The sequence below is a fragment of the Melospiza melodia genome, chromosome 16 (genome assembly GCF_035770615.1).
Source record: "Melospiza melodia melodia isolate bMelMel2 chromosome 16, bMelMel2.pri, whole genome shotgun sequence".
Taxonomy (NCBI): Eukaryota; Metazoa; Chordata; class Aves; order Passeriformes; family Passerellidae; genus Melospiza; species Melospiza melodia.
Window position 1 is genome coordinate 3,953,003 of NC_086209.1, and position 24,431 is coordinate 3,977,433.

Here is a 24,431-nt window from a genome sequence, read left to right on the forward strand (position 1 = left end):
AAGAGCGGTGGCAAAGCAGGCCAGTGTGCAGAGCAAGGAGGGAGTCAGGTCCGTTGCAAGGAGGACTCGGTGTTGTGGTGTCTCCTGGCAACTGGTCCCCTCAGCTCCCCTGGGATCATGCTCCTTGCTGTCTGTGGAAAACACTGACCACCATTCCTGCCTGCTGGCCACCAGCACAGACCTCCACAGCAGCACCCTGCCGCTTCATATTCCTGCATAATCCCTCTGACAACCAAATCTATTAAAAATTCATTCCCATCCAGGCAAATCAGGCTCCCTGAAATCAATTGAGCTTTGTTCTCTCAGGGCAGCTTGTGCTGGTGCAAATATAATCAAATCCTGAGGTGCCTTGCATGCATTTTTACAAGCACTGAGATGGAATTCATGTTTCAATTATTCTTTTTGATGTGCATTTTTAAAGGAAATTAGAATATTATGCTCAAGTAAACCAACAGTTTTAGATCTTTAGGAAGGAACTCCAAGTGAGCCAAATTCCTTTTCCCAGACAGTCCCAATTATCCAAGTGCATACGAATATCTTTATTTGTCACACAGCATAAAAATGGGTAAGGAGGTGAACCCAGTGTGAACTCAGACTAAATTTCACTTCTGTCCATTTGCCTGCTGTTCTCCAGAAGCTGGCTTGAGACAGCAGCAGTCTATGTAGACAGTTTGAATTGTTCTCCAGAAGCATCCAGGGACTCCTAAGTCAGCCCACTGATGAAGTAAATGGATTTTGGAAAAATGCAGACTTGCTGAAAATGCCCTACAATGAATAAAAAGCTGCTGTGATTCTGCCAGAACAGCAAAGGGCTGTTGGGCAGACGTGAGCAGTGTGTTTACACCAGGAGAGGGCTGCCTGCCTTCGCTGCAGTGAGGGCACCCAGCCTGCAGGCTCCATTTTGCTCCATCTTTCCTGCACAGCATTAGCATCTTCCCATTTGCAAAGCCTGCTTTTAATTGCCAATCCGCCTCTCAGAACCAAAGAGAAACAGTGAAAGCATTTGAGGTTCACTTCCCAGCCACAGCCAACACAGATCTGCTCAAGGTCTGAGAATCCAGTGATGTTTCATGGACTGAGCCTGCCTGTTTGCAGCCAGTCCTGTTCAGAGGGTCTGTGCCCTCTGCAGCATCCCCTGCTGCTTTGCAACAGCAGCAGGGGTGCTAAAAGCAGTGTCAGTCATGATTCATTTCTCTCTGCTGTTTGTTTGTGCTAACAAGATGATAGCTTATTATTTACAAGCAGTCTAGCTTCCATCAGACATTAGGGATCACAGCAGCCACAAGGTACTCAGCAAAACCACTGAGCTCAATTTGGAGATTCTTTAACAGCTCTGGGCCACCAGGGTTTTTTTTGTGTGCATGATATACAGCATATACTGAGAAGAATCAATACCAGAAATGTTTTTGCATGCATTTCCTGTTTATGGCCTTCTTTTTATCACCAGAAATGCTAGAAATGTTTTATGCAGAGTCAAACCAGGAGGTTAATGGTATGCAGTGAATTTCACAAAGATGAAAAATTGTGGCTCTTATATTTTAGTGTTCTAAAGATATATGCAGAGAGACATGTAAGAGACATCTAAAGTCATATTTATGCCTGGAAAACAGTTTTGAGTGTGTGTGCATGTGTACTTTACAAATAAATCCTCTTATTTAGGTATCTGCTATTTAGGTGAATCTTCTTTCAGGATTTCTTGTGTCATAATTCCAGGATAACATTAAGCTGTTTAAAATAAATCATCATTCTACAACTTGCTGGGAGATATTGGACCAGATTCATCCCAGGTGTGACTGAACTAGCTTAGATCTAAATCAGACCTTGGTGTTACAATTGGGAGAGCCATTATTACTGCAGGCACTAATGTCAAAACAAAAATATTTTTCATTATCTTGCCTCTAGAGAAATCTTCTGCACTCAAATTAGTCCTGTTTGCTTCACCCTTAGCACACTTATGCATGGCCATCTGTACTTAATCCATGATAATTTTCCTTTTCCTTTTCCTTTTCCTTTTCCTTTTCCTTTTCCTTTTCCTTTTCCTTTTCCTTTTCCTTTTCCTTTTCTTTCTCTTTCTCCTTTTCCTTCTCCTCTTTCCCTGCTGAAACCAAGAGCTATTCAGCTGCTGAATGTTTGTGTACATTAAATGAGGCTTTGTGTACCAACATTTCCTGTGCCATCTTAAAATGGTGATTCATGGTTAAATCCATCCAAAAGAAGGGCCTTGGTTTTGTTTTTTGATATGTAAGTGTATCACAGATTGGGCTGATGGCTGAAGCCCTAAATCTCTCAGAAGTGGGGTGAAGCATGGCAGATGTACAGACAGCTCAGCTTTATGTGCCTGGCTTGGAAGGTGGAACTATTAAAGCTGAAAAATTCTTCCCACTTTGCAGCAAGGTCCATGTTTGATCCTTTTGGTGATGGCTCTGAGGTTTCAGTGTGGGTGTGGGCAGCTGGGCCACCAGAAATTGGCCTGGGGACCCTTGCAGGCTGCTGTGCCACCCGCAGTCAGCCAGTGCTGAACTTGACCCAATGTCTTTGCCATGAAGCAAATGTTGTTCCTTTTCTGTCCCTTATCAAAAGGATGGAATTGCCTGGCAGCACCCACACTTATATGTTGACACTTGTGGCATAACTAGTAAAATAAATTAATTTTTCCAAAGGTAATGAGCTCGATATTAAAGAAATGATTCATGCATAAGATCAAAAGGAAATGTCTTCTGAAGGAGTGTCCCATGTCCCTCCAGGGCCTTAGATCTCTGTCATCATAGGCAAAATCATTCCCTTTGGTTTCTTTGAACCTGGAGTTTTATTTTTTATTTTGAGGCAGTGACTTGGTGAGGATTCAGGTAAAATCTTCATTGATTCTGAGATTGGTATTACACAAGGCACTGCTGGGATGTAGTGATCCCTTACTGTTTTCTGTTTATGAACAACCTACCCCAAGGTGCTAATTAGCTCCAGGAGTTGCATGTACACAGAGCATGGTTTGTTCCTCTGTAAAAATACATTTGGGGTTGATGTGACTTGGCTTAATTGTGAACATCCTCTGTTTTCTGAAATCAGCAAGGCAATGGCAAAAATTTGTGAGACTGGTATTTTTCACTTGAAAACTACTTACAAATATTTAGTTAATTCTTAATAACAACTATCCTCAACAAGGTTTGTTAGATGCAATAAACACATTTAAATATTTTTGTTTATCTTCCACAAAATCTGGCCGCATCTTGTTTGCACTCAGTAAGATCTGTTCTTAGGGGTTGGTACCTTTGTTCTGTGATTGTCACCAGCTATTTTCTTGTCCCAGGTGCTGTGCAGGCTGGAAGAAATTCTTCTGTGTGCCTTACTTTGACATACAAATATCATTTTTGCCATGCCAGGTGTTTGTGTTCTGACTTCAAGGATGCCTCAACAAACACAAAGCAAAACTGGTTGTAATCTGTGGCTTCTGAGATTGGGTAATGCAGATGCCTTAAACTGATCTTAAATTTTATTTTGCTCAGAGGAAGGAGGTTCATGTCAGACTCAGATGAAAGTTTTGAAGATATTTGTGGGTTCTAGATAATAATGGTACATCAGTTTTAAATTGAACTCTGCTTCAGAAGTGGCTGCAAGAGGAGAGCCAGCATGATCTCCATGGGTTTATGTAACAAAAATGAACACCAATTACAGTGCATTTTTTCCATTGGGACTTAGCCCATCATTTTGTCTAATTATGGTAGGAATCCCACAATGGAGAAACCCTTCCTCTGTGAAGAACTAATTCCCCTTAGAAATGCAAAAAAATCTTAAAGAACTCCAATTACAATGAATTTTGCAATAGATAAAGAGAGCCTGCACCAGCCACAGAAAAAAAACCAACCCAAAACAACAAAAAAACCCAACCCAAACCAACCAACCAACAACAACAACACCACAAAAAAAAAACAAAAAAAAACCAAAAACAAACAAACAAACAAAAAAACCCACCAAAATAACCCAACCAAACAAAAACCCCACAAAACAACAACAACAAAACAAACAAAAAAAAACCCTCAAAGAAACCCCCCAGAAAACCATGAAGGACTAGCCTGGAGACGAAGAAGGAATGTGTAATAGTTTGTATAAACTCCTCTCATACTTTACCTAGGCTTGTATTAAATAAAATGACTGATCTATGAAATGTTACTGTCAATTGATTGCTGATGGATTTATTGACATACAATCAAGAAATATTGTTGGATTTGAGAAATTTGGGGAGAAAATGGCTGAAAACATGTTCTACACCGCTAAGAAATTCTGAGACAATGGGACCAGTGGTTCTGTCACCAGGCATGTTACATCCCAGAATGGGTTGCCTGTGGTCAAGAAGGGAAAAACTCTGATTTCCTCACTCACAGCTCTAATCTACATCCTAAATTCCAGCATTGATTTGATTGGATTTCTGCAGATCTGAGATGGTTCACTAAGCTGCAAAGCTCTGCTGAGGGTTGTTCAAAAGACTGCTGAGTGACAAAAAAGGGAGAAGAGCTGCAAGGCTTCTTTGGCACAGTGGAGGATGAAAATGACAAAGATTAGGCTGTGGTCACTTGGGGATGAAAACTCCACATACACGTATTTTATTTTGCCTGATGTTCTCTTATGAGTTTAAAACCAGCAGTATTAAATAAAGAGGCAATGTTTAATATTGAAATTGCCTTTCCCAGCTGTCTGGTGAAATTGAATCCAAGCTCTTATTTTCCTTCAATAGAAAGCAATATATGTTCATACTTCATAACACTGAATGAAAGATCTTTCAGACTCACTTACAAGAAAGAATAAACAGCCTTCCCCAGAGCAAGACTGCATTTATTTGCAAATCGGTCTGCTAAAAAAAAACCCAAACAAACCAAATGATGATTACTACTGAAAAATGATACCTTGGGAACTGAAAACCTGGTACAGCTGGATCTAATCACGTGGATGGGGTGACAACAGCTCTCAGGCTTCCTGGCTGTAGGGATGTTTGTCACGTTTGTCTTTCCTTCAAGGAAACCATTGAGAGAATTTATACACCCAGAAAGACAAGCCCTTGCAATTCTCAGACCTTCCTGCTTCAATAACACTGAACTCAAACCATGTAGGGGCAGTCCAGGGAGAGCTGGTTGTCTTCTCCTTATTTTACCTTTAAATTACATTCAAAGATTTTATCTAGCTAATTCCTTGCTCTCAGTTTGCTGTGTTCTTCTGGGAGTGGTTGTCACAGTGATGTGCCAAGGAAAATGGAAGGAGCAGCACACGGAATGTGTGGAGGGGCAAACGGGGCACAGCCAAGCAGCAGCTCCTGAACCTGACCTCAGTGGAAGGGGCTGCTTGTCCCAAAAGATTTTCAAAGCAGGGCATAGCTAGAGAAAGCAGACTCCTGGTCTGTCTGCATTCCCAAGTCCCAGGCTGGCAGTGCAGCTTGGACTCCTGCATTTGGTTTGGCTGTTTCTGGTTTCTCAGCATCTGCTGCCTGCTGAGAGGGAGGGCACATTGCTCTGAAGTGAGAAATGTCTGGGCTTTTTGTCTGATGTATCCTAACATGTATTTTTACTCTCTATGAACATTGCTGGCACTCTGCTGGGATTCCTTCCTGTGATTTACTGTTGTGTTTGGATTCAGCTGGATTATGGGTAAAACAGTAGGAGAAAGTCTACAGTCACACATCCATCCACAACAGACCTTCCTTGGCCTTGCACACCTCCTCTATGGATTAATATTCTCTGTGTCATGGGTACTCGTGTGCCTGCATGAACTGGACACTCTGACCCAAAGTTTTCATTATAAATATCTTCTTCTGTCCCCTGCTCTTGAGGTATGAATAATTCCTGTGTTCTCAAGTTTCCTCAGGAGGATAAAAAAAAAAAAAGAGGCAACAATGCTGAACTAATCAGTATTCATAAGATAGAAAGGCTTATCTGAGCTTTTAAGTGACAGAAGTGACACCAAATGCAAAGGTGTTGTCTTACAAGCTTTATGTCTGAGCTGTGAGCTCATGGATATGGAAGGCAGCTTTCTAGAGAAAGGCCTTCAAGACATCCCACTACTCAAAGTATGATAATCTCTTCCCAATCTCTTTGTAATTGCTGTTGTCCAGCATGGGCCTTGAAGGCACTGTGTTACTCTAATTTTTAAAGATTTTTAAACTTTCTGATGTTTACATTCTTGTAACAAACTTTCTCACACGCTTTCTGTAAAGAACTTATTGTTTTGCATTCTTTTATTAAAAAAGAGAAATTTAATAAACTCTTAGTTTGTCCAGTGTCATTGGAGAGGTAGTACTTTCACCCTCCAATCCACTATCCGTTTTAGAAATCTATAAATGTTTAAGTCAGAAAATAAACTTCCTTTTTTTCACCTTAAAAACAGCAGTGTGTGTGCATTGTGTTGTTTCATGTCCTATAGTGACAGCACTGAATTTCCACAAAAGCAGTTTCCTTTTGGAGACCTTTTTAGAATTCTAATCCAGCAAAATTCATTGAAAAAGTAGAAATAGAACAAAATCTCACCTAGGCTAAGTATACCCTCAGCCTGTCAGCATTTATTTTCTAAATTGCTTTGCACAAATTATTATTCATCTGAGCAGTGTGAGTGGAGGGAAGCAGGTCAGCAGAACGATGATGTATCTCTAGTAAATTGATGGATACTTACCAGCAAAGGCAAACAAAGGAAAAGCAGCCTCAGCACTCTGATCCCAGCGGTTTCTTTCTTCCTGAGAAGCTTGCAGAAGTGCACGTGGAGAATACTGCTGTGCTGGGGTTGTCTGTTACCCATCCCTTCAGTGCTGGTCATGCTCTGAAAGAATAAACAGCTTGGGAATTCAGCCCAGCATTAGCCCAAACCAGGTGCATTCAGGGTGCTTCCTGCTTTCCTCTGTTTTGTTGGACACAAAGAAGAAGAAGTCACATTTCTTCCCCTGGAGGTGCCAACAAGAAGTGCAAACTGTTGTGGTGTTCCCATCCTGACAGAGTCAGTGCTGAAAGGGCTGTTGGGAGCTTTCCCGGGGTGTGAAAGCATGAAAAATTTGTGAACAACAGCAAGCCCACGTCAGTTTGATTCTGCAGTGACAAGCTGTGAGATTTGCCACTGAGTCCACTGCAGCAAACCTCACCCCAGCCCAGATCTGAGCTTCCTGGGGCATTGTGTGCTGCTCATGCCACACCAACTTGGACACGTCCTTGTTACCTAAAGATTATGGAGTAACATGACAAAAAGTGCTGCATGTAACTGCTGGGAGCATGAATTAATTTGAATTAGGGTTGCTAAGGCAGAAGGAGTAAACTGGAAACACTCACTTGTGAGTGAGACAGAATTCTGGTATGGGAAGAAGAATGGGAAGCTGGAGGATGCCAAAGCCTGTGGAACACTCAAATGCAGCTCAGGTGTTGTCCTGTAGAGTTTCCCAGTGCAGAACTTGCTTGCCCACACAGCTCAAAGGGCAGCCCAGGGCCAGTTTGCTTCCAAATCAACCCTGCACTGCAAGGAAGAGCTTCTCTGCCTGTTGTTTGCTCACACAAGTGAGCAAAATATCACACAGAAATATCCCAGACAGGCCCTCCTTGATCCTTCAGCATTGTTGGTTTGGGTCTCTTTTGGTTTTCTTATTTTGTTTTGTATTGTTTTGGTTTTTTCTTTTGTTTTTGTGTGTGGGTTTTTGTTTTGTTTGTTTGGTTATTTTGTTTTGGTTTTTGGTGGTTTTTGTTGTTTTTGTTTTTACCAAAACTGCATAAATAAACTTCATCCAGTAGCTAAGTGTTTGAGGACTTATAGAGGAACTGGCTTCAGGACAACAGCCCAGCTTAAATAAGCTAAATTTATTGCTTGCAGAGAAGAACAGACTTCAAGCATCAAAGAATGTTGCTGAGCTCTCATTTGGCTTTCAGGTGCCTTTTGTTGTTTTGTAATTGATTTTTATTAGCTGGTACTGTGGGAGTAGGACTATGGCCATGCAGAGAGAATTAATGCAGAGAGAGTCAGCTTAGGAAGTCTGTGGCTATTAGCTTGATCAAATTGTACTTTGAAAATGGGTTAATAAATCTAGAGGAGAAGGGAGGGAGGAGAAGGTATTTTGAATTATTCATCATTTGTTTGACAAGTTTACATAGCCATGAAATGCAGGTGGGAGTATAAGGAGTGGGTTATTTATTAATTACATATGAGTTGCACAGACCTTTCCCTCTTGCAGCCAGATCTGCTTTCACAACTTAACTTTGACTACAGCTGGGCAAATTCTTTTTACCTTCAGCTGAAGAAATTCGAAGTGAAAAATCCAATCCATCAAAATTCAAATCCAGTTTATTTTTCCACTCTTAACATCAGTCAATTTAGATGACAATTTAACTATTCTTGATAATGAAAGGGCTGAGGAGGGAATGTTCATATATCACATTCTGGAGAGCAAGTGTACAAGAAACCAAATGATCACTGTGGGTTTTTTAGGCTTAATTTTGATATCTTTGTCCCCACATGAATGAGTGAACACCAGGAGCTGAAGACTGCTCTTACCCTTGTTGGAACTTCACAACCTTCTGGAAAAGCCTGAGGAAGGTGAAGATCTGAGAAGGCTGTATGGGGTAAGGTTTTGGCAGATGGAATGCATAACATGCAGTTCCTTTTTGTGAACAAATGTGAAATCTGTGTCAGGAACCATAACTGAAAATACCTTCCCTGATCCACAAGTATTTCTCTTTTTTCCTTAACATTCTGTGTAGCCTTTTTTTGAGCCCACTGCAAAGATCAAGCAGACTTCACCATCTCCAGCTTTATTTTTCTACTAAAATGTCAACATTTGAGTCTACAGCTCATGCACCAACAAAGCACTGTTTGGGATTTCCCCTTTCCAGATATATCTGCATCTGAATTTGTAGTCATGAATGCCATTTCCCATTTTTTGCAGGCACATGAATAAACTGAACCAACTTTCTTTCCATACCAGAATTAAGCTGAAGTGTAGACACAACACAAAGATGCATTTCTTTGGAAAAAAGTGCAGCCATTCCACAATTTCACCTCCCTTGCTGCCCAACCTGTAGCAAAAGCAGATCTGTGGCATTATCACAGAGGAGTTGTCTGCATGTGTCCTGCTCCCCAACCTGCCCTAAAGCTGGAGCTGTCTGTCTGTACTTCCCTCCTCAGCAGTCAACTCATCAGTGACTCCAGGGAAAGATATGTAAGGAAATATCAATTCCTAGTCAGGATAAATCATACATCGAAGTTTCCATTAATGCTGTCAGTTAAATGGATGGGTGACTTCACAAAATTTTGAGGCTTTGAACATTTTTAATTTCTTTTTCAAGTAAAATCCAAAAAGATCCTTTGGGAAGGATCAAGGATCAGGGTTGAACCTCTGCTGAGTTATGTTGTTTGCAAAATCAAGTTTTTCTCTGCAGCTCTAAGAGGGTATTGTGGCATTCACATTCTCTGCAAAAATCCCTTCGCCCAGGATTTTTCTCCTGGGAAGCTGAGAAGCCTCAGAGAAAAAGGAAAACAATTCTTATCTCATTTGCTTCTCCTGTGTTTTGCTCCTTTGGAATGTGTTTGGAGATTGTTTACCCACAGGGGATTGTTTTATTGGATTCTGGTGTGAGTTATTTTGACTCATTTGGCAAAACTCTGGAAAGAGTCAGGAGTTTTCATTATTATCTTTTTAACATTCAGTAAGTATCCTTTCTGCATTCTTTAGTATAGTTTAGTATAGTATTCGTTAACATAATATAGTATCATAAAGTAATAAATTAGCCTTCTGAGAACATGGAGTCAGATGCATCATTCCTCCCTGCCACAGGGGACCCTGCAAACACAACAGGGTGCGAAAATATTTACGTTTATTCTGACATAGAGAAGGAACAGATTCTACATATCCACCCCTAAGGGTCTGTTAATACAGAAAATTCCTGCTTGTGGATGGAAACCACGTGGGTGAGATTACTCAATGATTAATGCTGTGTGGTTTGGGGAGTCACACCCTGCTCCTGACAGCTCCCAGGCTAAGAACCCTGCGAGATTTGGGAGCACTGGTGGTGATGCTTGGGTGTGTTTTCTGCTCCTTCCCAACAACAGGTGGCTGTCCTCCCCCGCAGGCAGGGCGTGGAGGAGGTGAGGAATTTACTCAATACTCTATTTATTCCCAGTGTCTGATGGGAGTAAGGGTGGGGGCAAACTGTGTTGATTCAAGTAATACTCACACAGAGTGGTGGGGGGTTTTCTTGCCCAGTTGGTTTGGAATAGCGGGACCTCCTGAGCCTTTCTGTGGGCTGGTCCTCCAGACCCACAGGTGAGGACATACAGAGCACTCAGTGACAGCATTGGTAGCACTGTGCCTCTTTATTTTTGTAAAAAAACCCATTTTCTGTAGCACATGGACAAGAGGGAAGGGAACAGCCTGCAGGAGGGGGAGGGTATGGCTGTGAGACCTGCGGTGCTCCAAGATGCAGCAGAAGTTCCAAAAGATGCTCCAAAACTGTGCAAAAGTTCCAATAACCACTTCGGAAGGCCAAAGGATGCCAAACTCCACTAGAGGCCACTCACCAAGCACAGACCAGCACACCCAAACACTCTATTCCCAGACACATCCCTCAGGTCTGGGACACTGCAAATGATAATGAAAAGAGGGGAAAAGCATTCTTCTATTTCTCAGTGGGAAAAGTTTTAAAATATACTGGCATTTTGCAGACAAATGAGGCACACTGGGTGCCACTGTAGATGTGTCAAGTGGGACACAGAGACTTTATGTGAAATCAAGCTTTGGAAAGGAAAACTTGTCATTTTCCTGTGAGAAGATAGGGCAGCCTTCCATAAGAGTACTCTATAAAAATACCCAGTCTGCCCAAAGATACCATCTGATATATAAAGAGATTACTCATTTATTTAAAGGATACTTACTGAATAAGTTTTAAAGTGTTGTGGGACTCTTCTGAATTAACATTCCTTAGTGTGATGGAAAGAAGCTCAGTCCTGACCTGTACCTCAGGGGCCATTTGGGCTGAGGTCAGAGCACTCAGAATTTGATACTGTCATTTTCCATCAGTAGGTCTGATATTTTATATCAATAAAAGCTGAGTCTGTCCTGCAGACTCTTGGATACAAGGCTTTTCTGCAGATAGTTGTGCTGGGAAGCTGATGTGGTTGAGTTGCTGATTCAGTAAGTTAGAAGAGGGTCTAGGTAAGTGGTAGCTTTTGAATGGAGAAGTTTGCCAGGGCAAGTCATATGTTGAGCCTGGGCTGAGCTGCCTCATGAATGACACATACCAAACCAATTTGAGCAGTGTGGATTTTTGTTAATTTTAAATGTCATTGTCTAACTCAGTAGCCATCTGTCTTAATCCTGATCATCACAAAAAAATTTGGCTCTTGTGCAGTTCTGAGAGTTGAGGAGCCAATCTTCAGATCCGGTGTGATCCTGCCTGGTGTTGTCTCCACAGAGGATAACCTGCATCCTGCCATTTTTCCAGGGAAACACAGCCAAGCATGGCATGGAGAGACACTGCTTAGAGTGAATTTTTTGTGTATTCCCTCACACAATCACTGTTCTGGTTCACTGTCCAAGCCAGGCTGGACATTGGGGCTTGGAGCAGCCTGGGATGGTGGAAAGAGTCCCTGCCCATGGCAGGAGGTGGAACAAGGTGATCTTTAAGTTCCTTTCTAACCCAAAACATTCTGGGATTCTGTGATTCACAGGGATTAATGAAGTAAAAGGAATTATTCAGTATAAGGAAGCAATGTTTAAATGGTTTTGTACTCAATACATCAGTGAGAAGTTGCACTAGTCCTGCCAATGGATCCAGTGTATCTGGGGGGGGGTTTACCTGTTATTCTGTTTCCCTCCCAACCATCTGCAAAAGCCCAGGTATCCCCAGTCCAAACAGCTCACCCAGACCTTCAAAGGTAAGCAAAAGAACCTGTTGTACACAGAGCATTTGAAGAAAAATTTTGTGCTACTATCACAGGTCCAAGTGACAGCGTCTTCTCTAATTTTGCACTGGGTTTGTGTGAGGACTTTGCACTGTCCAATCCCTTGGAGAGAGGAGAATTGGCAAATAAGAGTGTAGGTATGTGTGGAAAACATCCAGGGGATTTTATTGCTGAGCTAGAGTTAGACTGTAATAAAGTGGACAAGCTGTGTGAAATACCTGCCCTTTAGAGATGTGGCTGAAACAATTCACTGAAGGTTTTTCTGTGAGAGGCAGTGGCTGTCCCAGGAGTGCTTTGCCATATTTGGTTCCATCTTTTCCATCCACAGCAGCAAATGCTACCTCTGTACGTCACTCATAGGACTGGGTCAGATTGTTGTTCCATAAATCCAAATAAACATTTCTTTCCCCCGTGAGATTTCATCAGGGTATTTGAATCCAATCGTATCTTTCAGTGCTCAGTGAGTTTATTTTCCATCTGCATGTTCCCTGTTAGTCTGTGTTCCCACTAATTCCTTATTGCAGTGCCAGGCCTGGGCATCTCCTCAGCTTTCTTTGGAGGAAAACAAACGAAAAATCTTTGGAAGAACTCGTCTGTCTTTTGAGGAAAAAAACCCAATATGGATATGAGAGAAGATGTTATTATGAAGTGGAGTCTGTTGGGAGAGCAATGTCAATTGGGCTCCCAAAGCTTACACTGCATTTTAATGACTGAGTGATACTGGGGAGCCTAAAAGCATGGGAGCATAAAATGTTTGCGTTCTGCTCAGTTAATATAAAGAAGGACTAAGGAAGAGGTAGAGTGTCTTATAATTTTTTAAATCGCATTTCCTGCTGCTGCTGCTTCTTTTTGTTTTAAACCTTGCTTCAATTTTGGCTTTATTCTCTTTCCTCTTTAAAGTTCTGTCTCTTTTTGATATCTGGTGTGCAACTATTCGCTAAATGGGTTCTAATGTCAGAAAGACGTAGTTCCAGCAGGTGATGAAAGATTTCTATATTTGTGAAGATCCATTGTTTAATTGCCATTCAAGTGAAAGAGAACAATTTAATGTTTTCCTTCTTGAATGTGAGAAATGCCTGAGAATTTTCAAGCCACCCACAATTTCTGTGTGTGCCCTGTGGGCTCTTCCCACTTACACCACTTCAGCTTTGTTGGTTCAGAGAGAGAGGTCAGCAAACACAGGCTCCAGGACACATTCTGCTATGTTTCTCTGGGTTTTTGGCTGTCATTAATGTGGCTTTTCCCATTTTCTGCAAGGTTTTTAGGGGGGTGTGAGCCTTCCCTGACAGCAGCAGGTTTCTGTGATGTCCATTTTATGGAGGCTGCTGCACACATGCTGCCCGTGGTGCCAGCGACACCCTCCAGATGCTGCTGAGGCTTTGCAAGAACTTGTGGGGCTCAGCAGGCAGCCAGAGCTTCTGTCCACCACCTTTGCTGAACAAAAAGCACCTTTCCCAAGCACAGAGCCCTCTTTGCTGTGGGCTCCCTACGTGGTGGGGATCCTGCTGTGCATTTCCACGTCCGTGAAGTGCTGCACGTTCTCAGTGCTCTCTGGGGAGGTGATGGGGGACACGACATGCTTGAGGCGCAGGAGCATGGAGAAGAGCAGGATCAGGAGGAGAGCCAGCAGGGTTAGGAACAGCCCCACGTACACATAGAGGCCAGAATATTTGTCTGCTGTTGTGTCTACTTCAGTAGCCAGGGTTGGAAGGTGGACGCGGCCAGTCAGGTTCCCGCGGAACTTGAAATAAATCTCAGTCATTGCTCTCTGTCAGCTTTGGTCCATTTTCTGTATTTACCTTCAGATCTCCTGTCTCCCCTCACCAGGCTCACAGAGGAGGTCAGGAGAGGAAACTCAGCACAGATGGCAGGATGGCTTCAGCAGGAGCTGCTCCATCCCCTCGGTGTTGAGGCTGCTGCTCACACAACTGAGGGACAGGCCTGTGCAGACCATTTTGCACCTCGCTGTCATAATGACAACGAGCATCACACTTGTGCTTTACACTTCCTTCTGGCTTTTATTCCATCCTATAAATACTTTGGGCCTCCTCTTGGTAGGTCACCTCCTCTGGATGGTGAAAAGCTTTGGTTCTTGTCTCAAGCTGAGCTGCGAAGGTTGGCACAGCTTTGGTCTTTGCAAGTGTTGTTTTTCCAGACAGACTGAGCAATCAGCTTTCTGCCAGCTTCTCTCTCCCACAGCAGGTGGTTTATCCTTGGGTGAGCTGGGGAAGGTTGTTTTTTGCTTTGCCAAACGTCTGGGAGGATCTCTTCTCTCCTAATTCAGGGCTTAAGGAGTCTGGAGTTCCGAGTTTCTCATTAGGAACGGTCAAAAAGTCAGATTTCTAAAGGGAAAAAAGCGTGAGAGAGATAAATGACACCAGGTAGCAAAATAGCCTAGCCTGGATGTGGTATCTTTAGAGCAAACAGATAAGAAAACCCCTGTAATGCTCCTGGGAGGCACTCTGAGATGAGGAGAAGCACTGAGTATTTAACTTTAGAAAAACACAGTGCAAATCTAATGGTTGATGTCCTCTCTGGTAACACATTATTAAGGGTAATTCATATAAGGGTAATACATTATTGCACAAGCTGTGCAATCAGATGTCAGAGAGGAAGGGGAGATATGAATCCAATCAGTGTTTTTCACCATGTGTCTCATTTATTGTGTCTCAGCACCCTCTTTTTCTGTGGCTGGATGCACCTGGCAGCTGTCCAGAGCCCTACCTGTCCCCCTGCTGCAGGATGTGACACTTCCCTCTCCTGGCAGTACGATTTACTAGAAATTGGGGGAATTTTAACATTTTTGCTGTTTCAGTTCTTCCAGCTGGAAACAGAAATGAAAACTCTGAAATTTCACTGTAAATGGTGCATTCAAAAGCATTATGTCTGCTCTGATAAGACCAAAATTTTGGTTTTAGCTGAAACAAAAATGGAAGCACTGAACAAACTGATGCAATAATTTATAATGTCCACTGCCTATAAACCTACACAAGGTGTAAATAGAGTAATATTAACATGGTAAATAGAGTAATATTAACATGGTGATATACTATGATAATCAGAATAAATGAAACAAGAGGTCAATATAATAAAAGCTCTGACACATTTCACCTAAATGACAAATTGCTGCAAAACATTTTGACTTTCCAGGGACTCAAACTTTCACTACAAGCAAGAAAGACCTGCTTTGGCTCATGGGATGAGGAAATATCTGATTTGCTGAGTTTTGGAGAAGGGTCATGGGGGCTTGGGTACACTTTGCCTCCCAGCTCCTCCTTCAGTACCAAAGCATTTGAGCTCAGTGTTCTTGCAGGGGCTGACCCAGCCCTTCTGGAGCTGTATTTTCTGTATTTATTTTCTGTATTAACCTGTAGTTACTCTGGCAGAGGGCTTGGTGCTGATGCAGAGGTATGGGCAGGGCAGCCAGGCTGTTCTGCTCTCAATTACAGGGCAATAACTGTGATTTTCACACTTGGAATCTATAAATGGAAATTCTTCTCCCGTGAAGAATATTCTCGTGTTACACAGCAGGTGGGGAATAGAGGGTGTGAAGGTAACTGTATTAAATTCTGTTCTTACAATGTGATTTCTCTGCTGATAATGAAGTGCAACCAGCCTGGAATCCGACACTTGTGTGAGTTGAAGCACAGAGCCATGTCTTTGCCCATCCCATCTGCTCTGCTGCTGAGAGAAAAAGCCAGAGCTGGTTTCTCTCCTTAACGAGCAGACAGCCTAATTGCTTTATATCCTTCATAAAATTAGACTGCGGAATGCTAAGGACATTAGTCTGAAGTTCAGTAATTAACTACAAACCAAGATGCTGGATTAGTAAAGCGCAGCTGGGTATTTATTGAAAAAAGGAGCAGATTAATAGTAAGAAGTATTAGGAATGGGGAGCTGACACTGTTTGGGGTTTTTTTTAGGCTCAACTATAGATTTGTCAGGAGCAATCAACTATTCAGACTATTGAAAGCTGCAACATTAACTGCATCTTCTCCAGAAATGAGCCAGAAATAATTCAATAGCTCCAGGCAACCCCAAAGATTTTTTGCTTTTCAATCTACCAATTATCCCATTGAGCACATCTCTTTGGATACCATTAGATTCAGATTTTGTACACTTCCCTCTAAGGAAGAGAAGCTGAATGACTGTAGAGACCAACATGATGTGAAAACAAGTGGTAGACAATAATTCTGTGTGTAAAGCTGTGTGTGACTCAGATTAGAGGAGGCAGAATCTCACTGGTGACCATGAGGAGCCCTCAAGTTCATGGACACAGGAGCATTCCCTGTGATCTCATTTTCCAAGATTCAGTCATTCTCTGGCTGAACAATGCTCCAATTCTGACTGATCACTGGTGCTCAGTGGGTGCAGACTGATTCCAAGCAGACACTTGGAGGTTTTTTTATCAGTTTGTGGCTTTTTTTAATCAGGAATTAAAAAAACCCAGACCCAACACATTTCATTTAATAAAAATCTGCAATGGAAATAGAAGCCTTCATACACAACAGGAGAAGGGTTTTTTCCCCACAGTGTGTCTCTGAGCCAGGAAATTCATCAGCCAAAACTTCATGGGCACTGACATTAGCAGCCTCCCACTGCAGCTCTCAGGGTGTGGGGAGCTTCAGCTCTGGGGAGCGTTTATGAAACCTGCATTGCTCTGCTCTGCACCTTTGGAGGTCACAGGGGAGCAGAAAGAAAGATTTTCCCCAAACACTGCACACAGGCAGTACAAATTGACCCTGCAGCTGCAGTAAATATTTTTGTCTTGCCCACCTGCTTCCTTCTACTCCCGTGCTCAGTGTGAGCGCCACTTGCCAGCACAGCACCTCTGAAAGTGCAGGCAACTTCCCTGAGCTCCCCTTGGCCTCTCCTCCCTTCCAGCCCTCAGGACAGTCCCCAAACTTACAAACAGGTGAGTGGGACAAAATAGAACAATTCCCTGTGTAGCTTCTTCAAGTGCACCCAGCTGGCTGGCGAGTACAGGGTGGTTTGGGGTTGAACAGAACACACAGCACCAGGATGGTTTGGGGTTGAACACACAGCACCAGGTGTGCTCTGTTCAGGTCACCTTTACAGAAAAATATCAGCACTGATAAACACAAAAAACCCATCAAAATTATCAATGCCATCAATGGCTTGCATTTTCTCCCTCGGGGAGAGAAGAGAGGTAGGGGGGTGATTGTGTCTCCTCTTTTAGTGGCAGAGGAGATATTTTGTTCTCATGCTGAACACCTGTGAGGGTGCTGGCCGTGCTGGTGCACAGGGAGAGAAGAGAATAAAGCACAATTACCTTTCAGAGCTGGCAGCAGGGCTGGGATGAGGCTCCAGAGCCCCTGCTCCACACCATGAGCTCGCTGCTGTTGGTGTCCCCGGGAGCATCTCCTCGGTGGGGTCTGTGCAGAAGGCTCTGCTGTCCTGGAGCCAGCACAGTGCCCTCCAGCCCAGTGCACTTTCCTCCTCTGCTGTGGATCTCCGAGGCAGGGATGGCACTGAAATCCCGACCCTGGGATGCCACCAGGGCAGGGTGGTTCTGCTGATGGAGGGCACCGCTGATGATGGGCACTGCTGATTGAGGGAGGGCACCGCTGATGATGGAGAGCACCCCTGGGTCCCTGCAGGGGCAGGGCAAGGGCCAGGGAGCTGCTCTGGCTGAGCTGCTCTGTGGGATGGATGCGGGCAGAGCCTCCCTGCCTTTCTCCCTCCCTCGGCAGCACCAGGAGGGGATGAGCCGAGCTCCGGCTCCGAGCGAAGGGAGGGACGCTCTGAGCTCAGCTCGCTGCAAAGTTTGTGCGAGGCTCGCTTTAACTCTTTCTCGCTCGGTTTAACTCCTTCTCTATGGCTTTAACTCTTTCTCTCTCCGTTTAACCCGTTCGTGCTCGCAAGGCTGCGCTGCCGCTTGTTGAGGAGTGAGACATCACCCTGGAGAGCAGCTTAGGGTTCCTCTCGTTTTCTAGGGAAGTTCAAAATTTGGGGTTTTTTTGTTTGTTTTGTGCCTCCTGGTGAGGGTTCCTAACCCCCCTATTCGCCTGATCAGTCCTAATTACCGCAGTAGCCTACTTCTGTCCCTTCCAGTCCTTACAGACCGTGACCTTAACACCACATCCTTCGACCCTGCAGGGGGAGGAGACCCTGTTGTATGCATCCTGTCCAGAGCACGGACACCTGTCCCCTTCCAGCCCTCAGGACAGTCCTCAAGCGTTGCTCTTTGGCCGTGCAGGTTTTGGTGCATTTTTGTCCCTGTGCCTGCCGGTCGGTGGTTTGGGAAGGGCTGTGCTGAGTTTACAGGTCCTGACCCCGCTGAGTAGTTTGGAACTGCAAGAATAAGCACAGCCCCAACCCTGCAGTGTTGTGGGCAAAAATGATTTTTGCTGATTTATGAATGTGTGAAGCACAAATTTACAGACACAGAAATGAGGCAGGAGGAGCCAGGGCTGAGTGAGAACCCAAAGCACATGGATCCCTCTCACTGCCACACCTCCCAGCCTGCATTTCCTCACCCTCCTGGGCTGACAGAGTGGGGATGTTTTGTGACAGATGCCAGTCTGGGATGCACTGCTCTGGGGTTGCTGTTGATAATTGCTACCCTGAGATGTGCAGGATGTTTCTGCTTCGGCTCTGTAGCTGAAGAACGAGTCTGGACTCTTCACTTTTCCATCTTGAGGTTGTTTATTAATTCTTATCTATAAAATTTTCTCTCTGCCCAGCCGAGGTCTGCTCAGCAAGGCAGCCACAAGCACTCTGTGTTGTCCTTTTATACTACAAACTACATATAACATATTTACACTTAATTCCCAATACCCATCACCTGTGTTAGACAGTGCCCTTCTACTCTAAACCAATCCCAAAGTCCCAACATCACTGCAGAAAATGGAGAAGAAGAAGAAGAAGGAAGGCTGGACATGCCCAAGTTCCTCCATCTTGTCCCCATAACCCCCATACCAAAAATCCTAAAATCTTCATTTTCACCCTGTGATCATTTTGCTATTACACCATTCAAACCTCTGTGACTTTCAGGTCCTCAAAGTTGGCAACTTGCTCCAAGGGTCAAAATCAAATCCCCGGGTGCTCTGGGCTGTGTGCCAGGGTCTCTGAGCCCCCTGGCAAGGTTCTTAGCAACTCTGGGTATCCAAAGGGATGTATTGAGTTCCAACAGACTGCAGCTGTCCCCAGGGTGTCACCAGCACATGAGATGCAGTTTGCACCTCTGAGCAGCTTGGGCAGCTGTGTGCAGCTGTATTTCATGTGCCCATGTCCCTGTGCCCCAGCAAGGGCTGGAGGCACCTTCATGGGGTGGACCTCACCTGCAGCTCCACTCTGGCCTCTGGGTTTGTGGAATTTCCTAGGTTGTTGTTCATGGCCTGTGTTTGGGGCACTGGAAATAAACTTCCCCTCTGAAAAGTAGGTCCTGCACAGGGGTTTTGGAAAGACCTATTAATTCGCTGTCTCTGCAGCTTTCTGTGTGACAAAATAGAGACATTTAATCTCCAAGCTGTCTCCTAGAATAGCTTTCCCTCCCTGGTTCCCCATGGCCACAGCCTGAGCAGAGGGGCCAAAGGGTAATGAAAGCCAGAGCTGCACAGCTCTTTCATCCTCCTGGGATGCATTATAAATCCATCTCTCCAAAGGCTCTTCAGTCTCTGGAGCTCACAAGCACAGTGTATTATTACAATGCAGCGCTCTTTAGATAAATAAAACATAGTCCCTTAAAAGAAACCCCAATTCCTCCATGGTTCTGTGCAGGGATGAACTCTGTAAACTAAGACATAAAAGGCAGCTTTGACTGCTGACTCGTTCATATTTCCTTTGTTGCAATATCAAGTGCTGTCCCCAATATTGCAGTCTATGCCACCATTCCCTGCTAGGCACACAGGAATGAAAGTACAGTGGTAAAGCAGAAGGAAGATTGTGTATTTTTCCCCTGGAATTGCTACAACTGCTGCTTTACCAACAAACTACCTCCAAACCCTTGGTACACATCCTTGTATTTAAGAAGAAAGAAGTGAGAGCTCTGTTTAAGCAGGAATTATGTTGCTGGTTGAATTTATGAGACCCAGAAGAGACAGATATGTTGAAACCTTGCATCCTTGCTTGCTATATAATGCTAATGAGCAGTGCTGAAATGAAAGGCTCTCTCCCTGTCCATGCCATCCAGCTTCTTTTTGTTGATTTTGCAATAAATTATCTCTCCCTTTTGTAGGACCAAGCTGCTGCTTGCTGGGTGGGTGCACTTGGATTTCTTGTTTGTTTTGTGGCAGGGTATAATAATGACAGATGAATTTTAAATACTGCCACAATTTATACCAGCTGAGGCTGATGAATACTCGACTGAATGATTGCTGAATCCCCAAATTGTTGAGAAGTATGTAAATTTTTGGGGCAATCAGTGACATAAAATAAAGGTGTACAAACTCCCTTGGAGATGCTCAGAGATACGGCCCCAGGGAATGTATATTTTTAAATAGCCCTTGGGAATTTGGGGGCAAAAACCCAGGGAGCTTGCTGGACTCTTTCCTGTGCACCATTTGGCCCATGTCTCAAGATTTAATCAGGTCATTTTGCACATCTTATAACAATCCCCACCAGTCTTAGAGTGAAATTTGGGTTTTAGAGGCAAACAAGATCTCTACATGATTGTTAGTGAGTACAATCTGTGTGTCCCTATAGGGATTCTTGGGTTACCCTAACTCAGGAATCCTATCAACACAGTAAATGCATAATTTGGGGCTTTAAAATTTCCTTTCAGTGCAGCTGCAGTGACTGGGGACACGCTAAAGCAAGGGGTAGTTGTTTGTCTTGGCAGACTGGGATCTGTTTTTGTTCTAATGTCTTTTGTTCTGTACCACAAACAGGCTTGTAGAACACGTAAAAAGACATGTTCTGGTAGACTTTGAGCCAGGGGTCTCTAAAGGATGGAATTTAAAATATGATAAATATTCAGGTTCCTGTGAAATGGGTCCAGCTGCCAGCAGCTTTGAGGAGAAACCCCACAGTGCAAGGGGTGGCAACCTTGGAAGCAAAGACAGTTGCCTCAGGCTTGTTCCTTGCTTAGGCCCCAGCCAAATGTACTGACTTCTCTCTGTCTCATTTCTTTTTCATGAAAAAATAAAAAATTATTGTTCCCTTCCCCCGTAAGGGCTACACAAATGCAGTGGTCATGTGTGCCCTGCTCCAGCAGCACCCTTTCCCTCTGTGCTTTCCCACACAATCTCCTTTTCTCCAGCACACTGAGCCTGAAAATGCTCCTGAGTTTGGACTGAAAGAGTTTTGTTGCTTTGAAAGGCTCCAGGGCTGTTTTGACAATTTGGCTTTGTTTGGAACTTCATCATGGCAATGCTTCAGTTTATTTATAGAAACTTAGTCTCCCACAGATGACTGAAGAAACTCAGTGTTGTCTGATGTCGCTGCTAATTTTTAGGAACGTTTCTAATTTGATTTACAGTTGTCAGTGAAGGGCTGCATTGTTCTGCACAGAATTCTGTCTGGAACAGCCCTGGGCTTCATTTTTGTGAGTGAGCTCGTGGGGAAGGCATTGCATTTCCCCAGCATGGCATTAGCACTGTTTGCAGAAGGAAAAGTCAGTGAGGGCTGGCTCAGGCAGGGCAGCTGGCAGTGAACAGGGTCCTGTGAACACCTTTGGAGCAGGGGCTGTTTGGGAAGCAGATTCCAGCAGGTTCCAAGCTACAAGTTCATGTCAGCCACCCTCCATCAAGATCCCACATGGATCACGTGGGCCTTGGCAAAAATTTATTGAAAAATAAACAGATCTTGTGTTCTCCAGCCCACAGTCTGGAATATTATTATTATTATTTCTCCTGAAGCAGGATAGTTCTTGCAGCAGTGCCTATTTTTAAGGGAGTTCAGCACAAACTCCAGACCCAGGAGCTTCATGCAGATCTGGAGAAACTTTGAGATGTGCTGATCCTTTGGTTTTGGCTGGCTAAATACAATATTTTGGTTGCTAAAATACAACATGAGAGACAACAGTGAGCCAGTGTGCTTCAGTCACTGAGAATGGCTGTGGCATTCACATTCTCTGAAAAATCCCTTTGCCCAGGATTTTTCTCCTGGGAAGCTGAGAAGCCTCAGAGAAAAGGAAAACAATTCTTATCTCATTTGCTTCTCCTGTGTTGTGCTGGTCTGGAATGTGTTTGGAGATTGTTTACCCACAGGTGATTGTTCCATTGGATTCTGCTGTGAGTTGTTTTCACTCTTTGGCCAATCAGGGCCAAGCTGTGTCAGGACTCTGGAAAGAGTCAAGAGTTTTCATTGTTATCTTTTTAGCATTCTGTAAATACTCTTTCTGTATTCTTTAGTATGGTTTAGTATTCTTTAATATAATATAGTATAATAAAGCAATAAATCAGCCTTCTGAGAACATGGAGTCAGATGCATCATTCCTGCCTTCATCAGGACATTTCCCATCAAGTACAATAAATGGGCTCTCGTTTTTCACCCAGCTTGTCCCAGAGCTCACCAGAGCTGCACAGTGAACACCACACGTGGGCCGGGCTGTAGCCACTGAAAACCTCCAGGAGATGAGGCTGTCTCCCTGCCTGATGGACAAATCACCCATGAGGACAATGCAGGGTTGTTGAGTCACCCATGGAATTTTCTCCTTCCCATCTGCATGGCAGGGTTGGTGCCCCAGGGGACACCTGGCACCTAACCAACACCTGAGGTGTGTAAATGAGTGAAATTTGAAGGTTTTGTGCTCTCTGCATTCCTCTGGGCATTCTGGATGGAGCCTGGAAATGTATTTTGTATTCCCAGCTCACTTTCCCCCTGCCAGCTCCATGCTCTGGGTGAGGACAGCATTCCCTTGGTGTCAGCCCATGGTCACTCCTGAGGCACTGGAGGACACCTTGTCACCACAGAGCCCTCCCAGCCCAGCAGAGCTGTGTGCTGAGAGCCCTTGGGCTCCTGGGGGCTTCTCCCAGATCTCTGCCTGCAGGAACAGCTTGCAGGGTTAATGCAGGATCCTCTGAAAGGTGCTTTTCACAGCACAGGGGGTGTCAGGAGGGTCTCAGATAAAGTCACACATGTTAAAACCAAGGCACCCCTGAGCTTTCCAGGCAGCCCTTGTGACCACAACAGTGATCAGCAATTCCTGAGCAGAGCCATCCCTGAGCTGGAGCTCCCTGTTGAGCAGGATGGCATTTTGGTCTGAGCCCAGTGCTCACAGAGCCAGGTATTGACAAACTCACTCCTGCCAAGGGACCCACGAGGCAAATCTTTAAAATATGAACAGATAATTCCTGGATTGTGACCAAATCCCCCCAGCCAGGCCATGAAGCTGAGTGCAGGGTGGGGAATGTGAGCTGCAAAACAGTTAAAGCCTTCTCTGAAGGGTTGGTGCCACATTATTTGCGTGATTCACAGTTGACAGATGGGCTTCTGCCTATACTGAGGGGGGACCAGTTCTTCAATTACCATCATTAAATAATAATCATGACCGTTTACACTGAAAGGAAAACAATTTTGTGGTGATCCCCATTACACCAATTTTTATTTCCTTGGTTTGTTTGTTTTAATTCCAGTCTTGGGGAAGAAGGTCTCTTTTCTCAATTCCCATTTACAGAATATGCAGCTGAGAGAGCTCTGCCCACCCACACACTTTAACATTTCAGATATCAGCATTTCCAAGCAGGCTGGATGAACTCTTTCTAAACCTGTCTGGAGGAAGCATGGTTGAAATCTTCACAGCAGAAGAGTGAAAAACAGTGATAGATGCAAACACTGCCATCTCTGCCGTGCCACCCATTTCCACTGCATTTTTGAGGAAATCCTCTGTTTGGACGCATCTGTTCTGTACAGGAGAGCACAGCACAGGAATCCCGAGCTGCTGGCAGTTGTACTGAAAGAATTGTTGTAGCTAAAGCTAAAAAAAAAAAAAAAAAAATCTTACAAGTGATACAAAAGCCATTCAGGTGTTTCTCTTTAATCCCTTCTCAACAGTAGGGATCCCTCTCTTGCCATGGCTCCCTTGGCTTCCACCCCAAAGCATTTGTACCTCAGCATCTGCCATTTACTGACACTGAGCCCATGTGTTGCCTTGTGCAATGTTATCCCACTTTATTCTGCTGCACTGAGGCAATGAGCAGAGACTTAAACCACATAAACCAATCCTGAAATCCTTTCTGATTCATAGGGAGCCCAGTTGTGTCATAGGTGGGACAGTCACAATACAAAGCAACATTCCATTTTCAGAAGGCTTCAAACCCTGTTTTACTATAGCCTGCATGCTTTTTATACATCTTACAAAACTCATAACTTTACATTTTACTCATTGGTCACAAGAGACAAACAAAGTGCTCATTGGAATAGGCAGTTGCAGGTTTCTCTTATTTATCCTTCTTTCTTTCTTGGTTTCTATGTGAACAACCTTGGTAGAAAATTCTTTCAGGGGTAAACATGGATTCTCTTATCAAATATGGATCTTCTTATCGAACTCCTCTCTGGCTCACAGAAGTCACTGTAAAACCTCTTCCACACAGTTGGTGCTTGGGGAGTGCTGAAGGAGA

General features: G+C 44.0%; 1 protein-coding gene across 1 annotated transcript; it reads right to left on the bottom strand.

The window, feature by feature from the left end:
- Nucleotides 1-12,412: 12,412 nt before the first annotated feature.
- On the bottom strand, nucleotides 12,413-17,725 carry SERTM2 (serine rich and transmembrane domain containing 2). Its single transcript, XM_063170342.1, has 2 exons — nucleotides 17,201-17,725; nucleotides 12,413-14,249 (listed from the first exon to the last, which is right to left on the bottom strand). The coding sequence occupies exon 2, from the start codon at nucleotides 13,667-13,669 to the stop codon at nucleotides 13,394-13,396; it is 276 nt and encodes a 91-aa protein (XP_063026412.1). The 5' UTR covers nucleotides 13,670-14,249; nucleotides 17,201-17,725; the 3' UTR covers nucleotides 12,413-13,393.
- Nucleotides 17,726-24,431: the final 6,706 nt, after the last annotated feature.

What these genes read in the sequence shown, in the direction of transcription:
- SERTM2 (XM_063170342.1), bottom strand. Translation starts at nt 13,669, where the DNA reads ATGACTGAGATTTATTTCAAGTTCCGCGGGAACCTGACTGGCCGCGTC.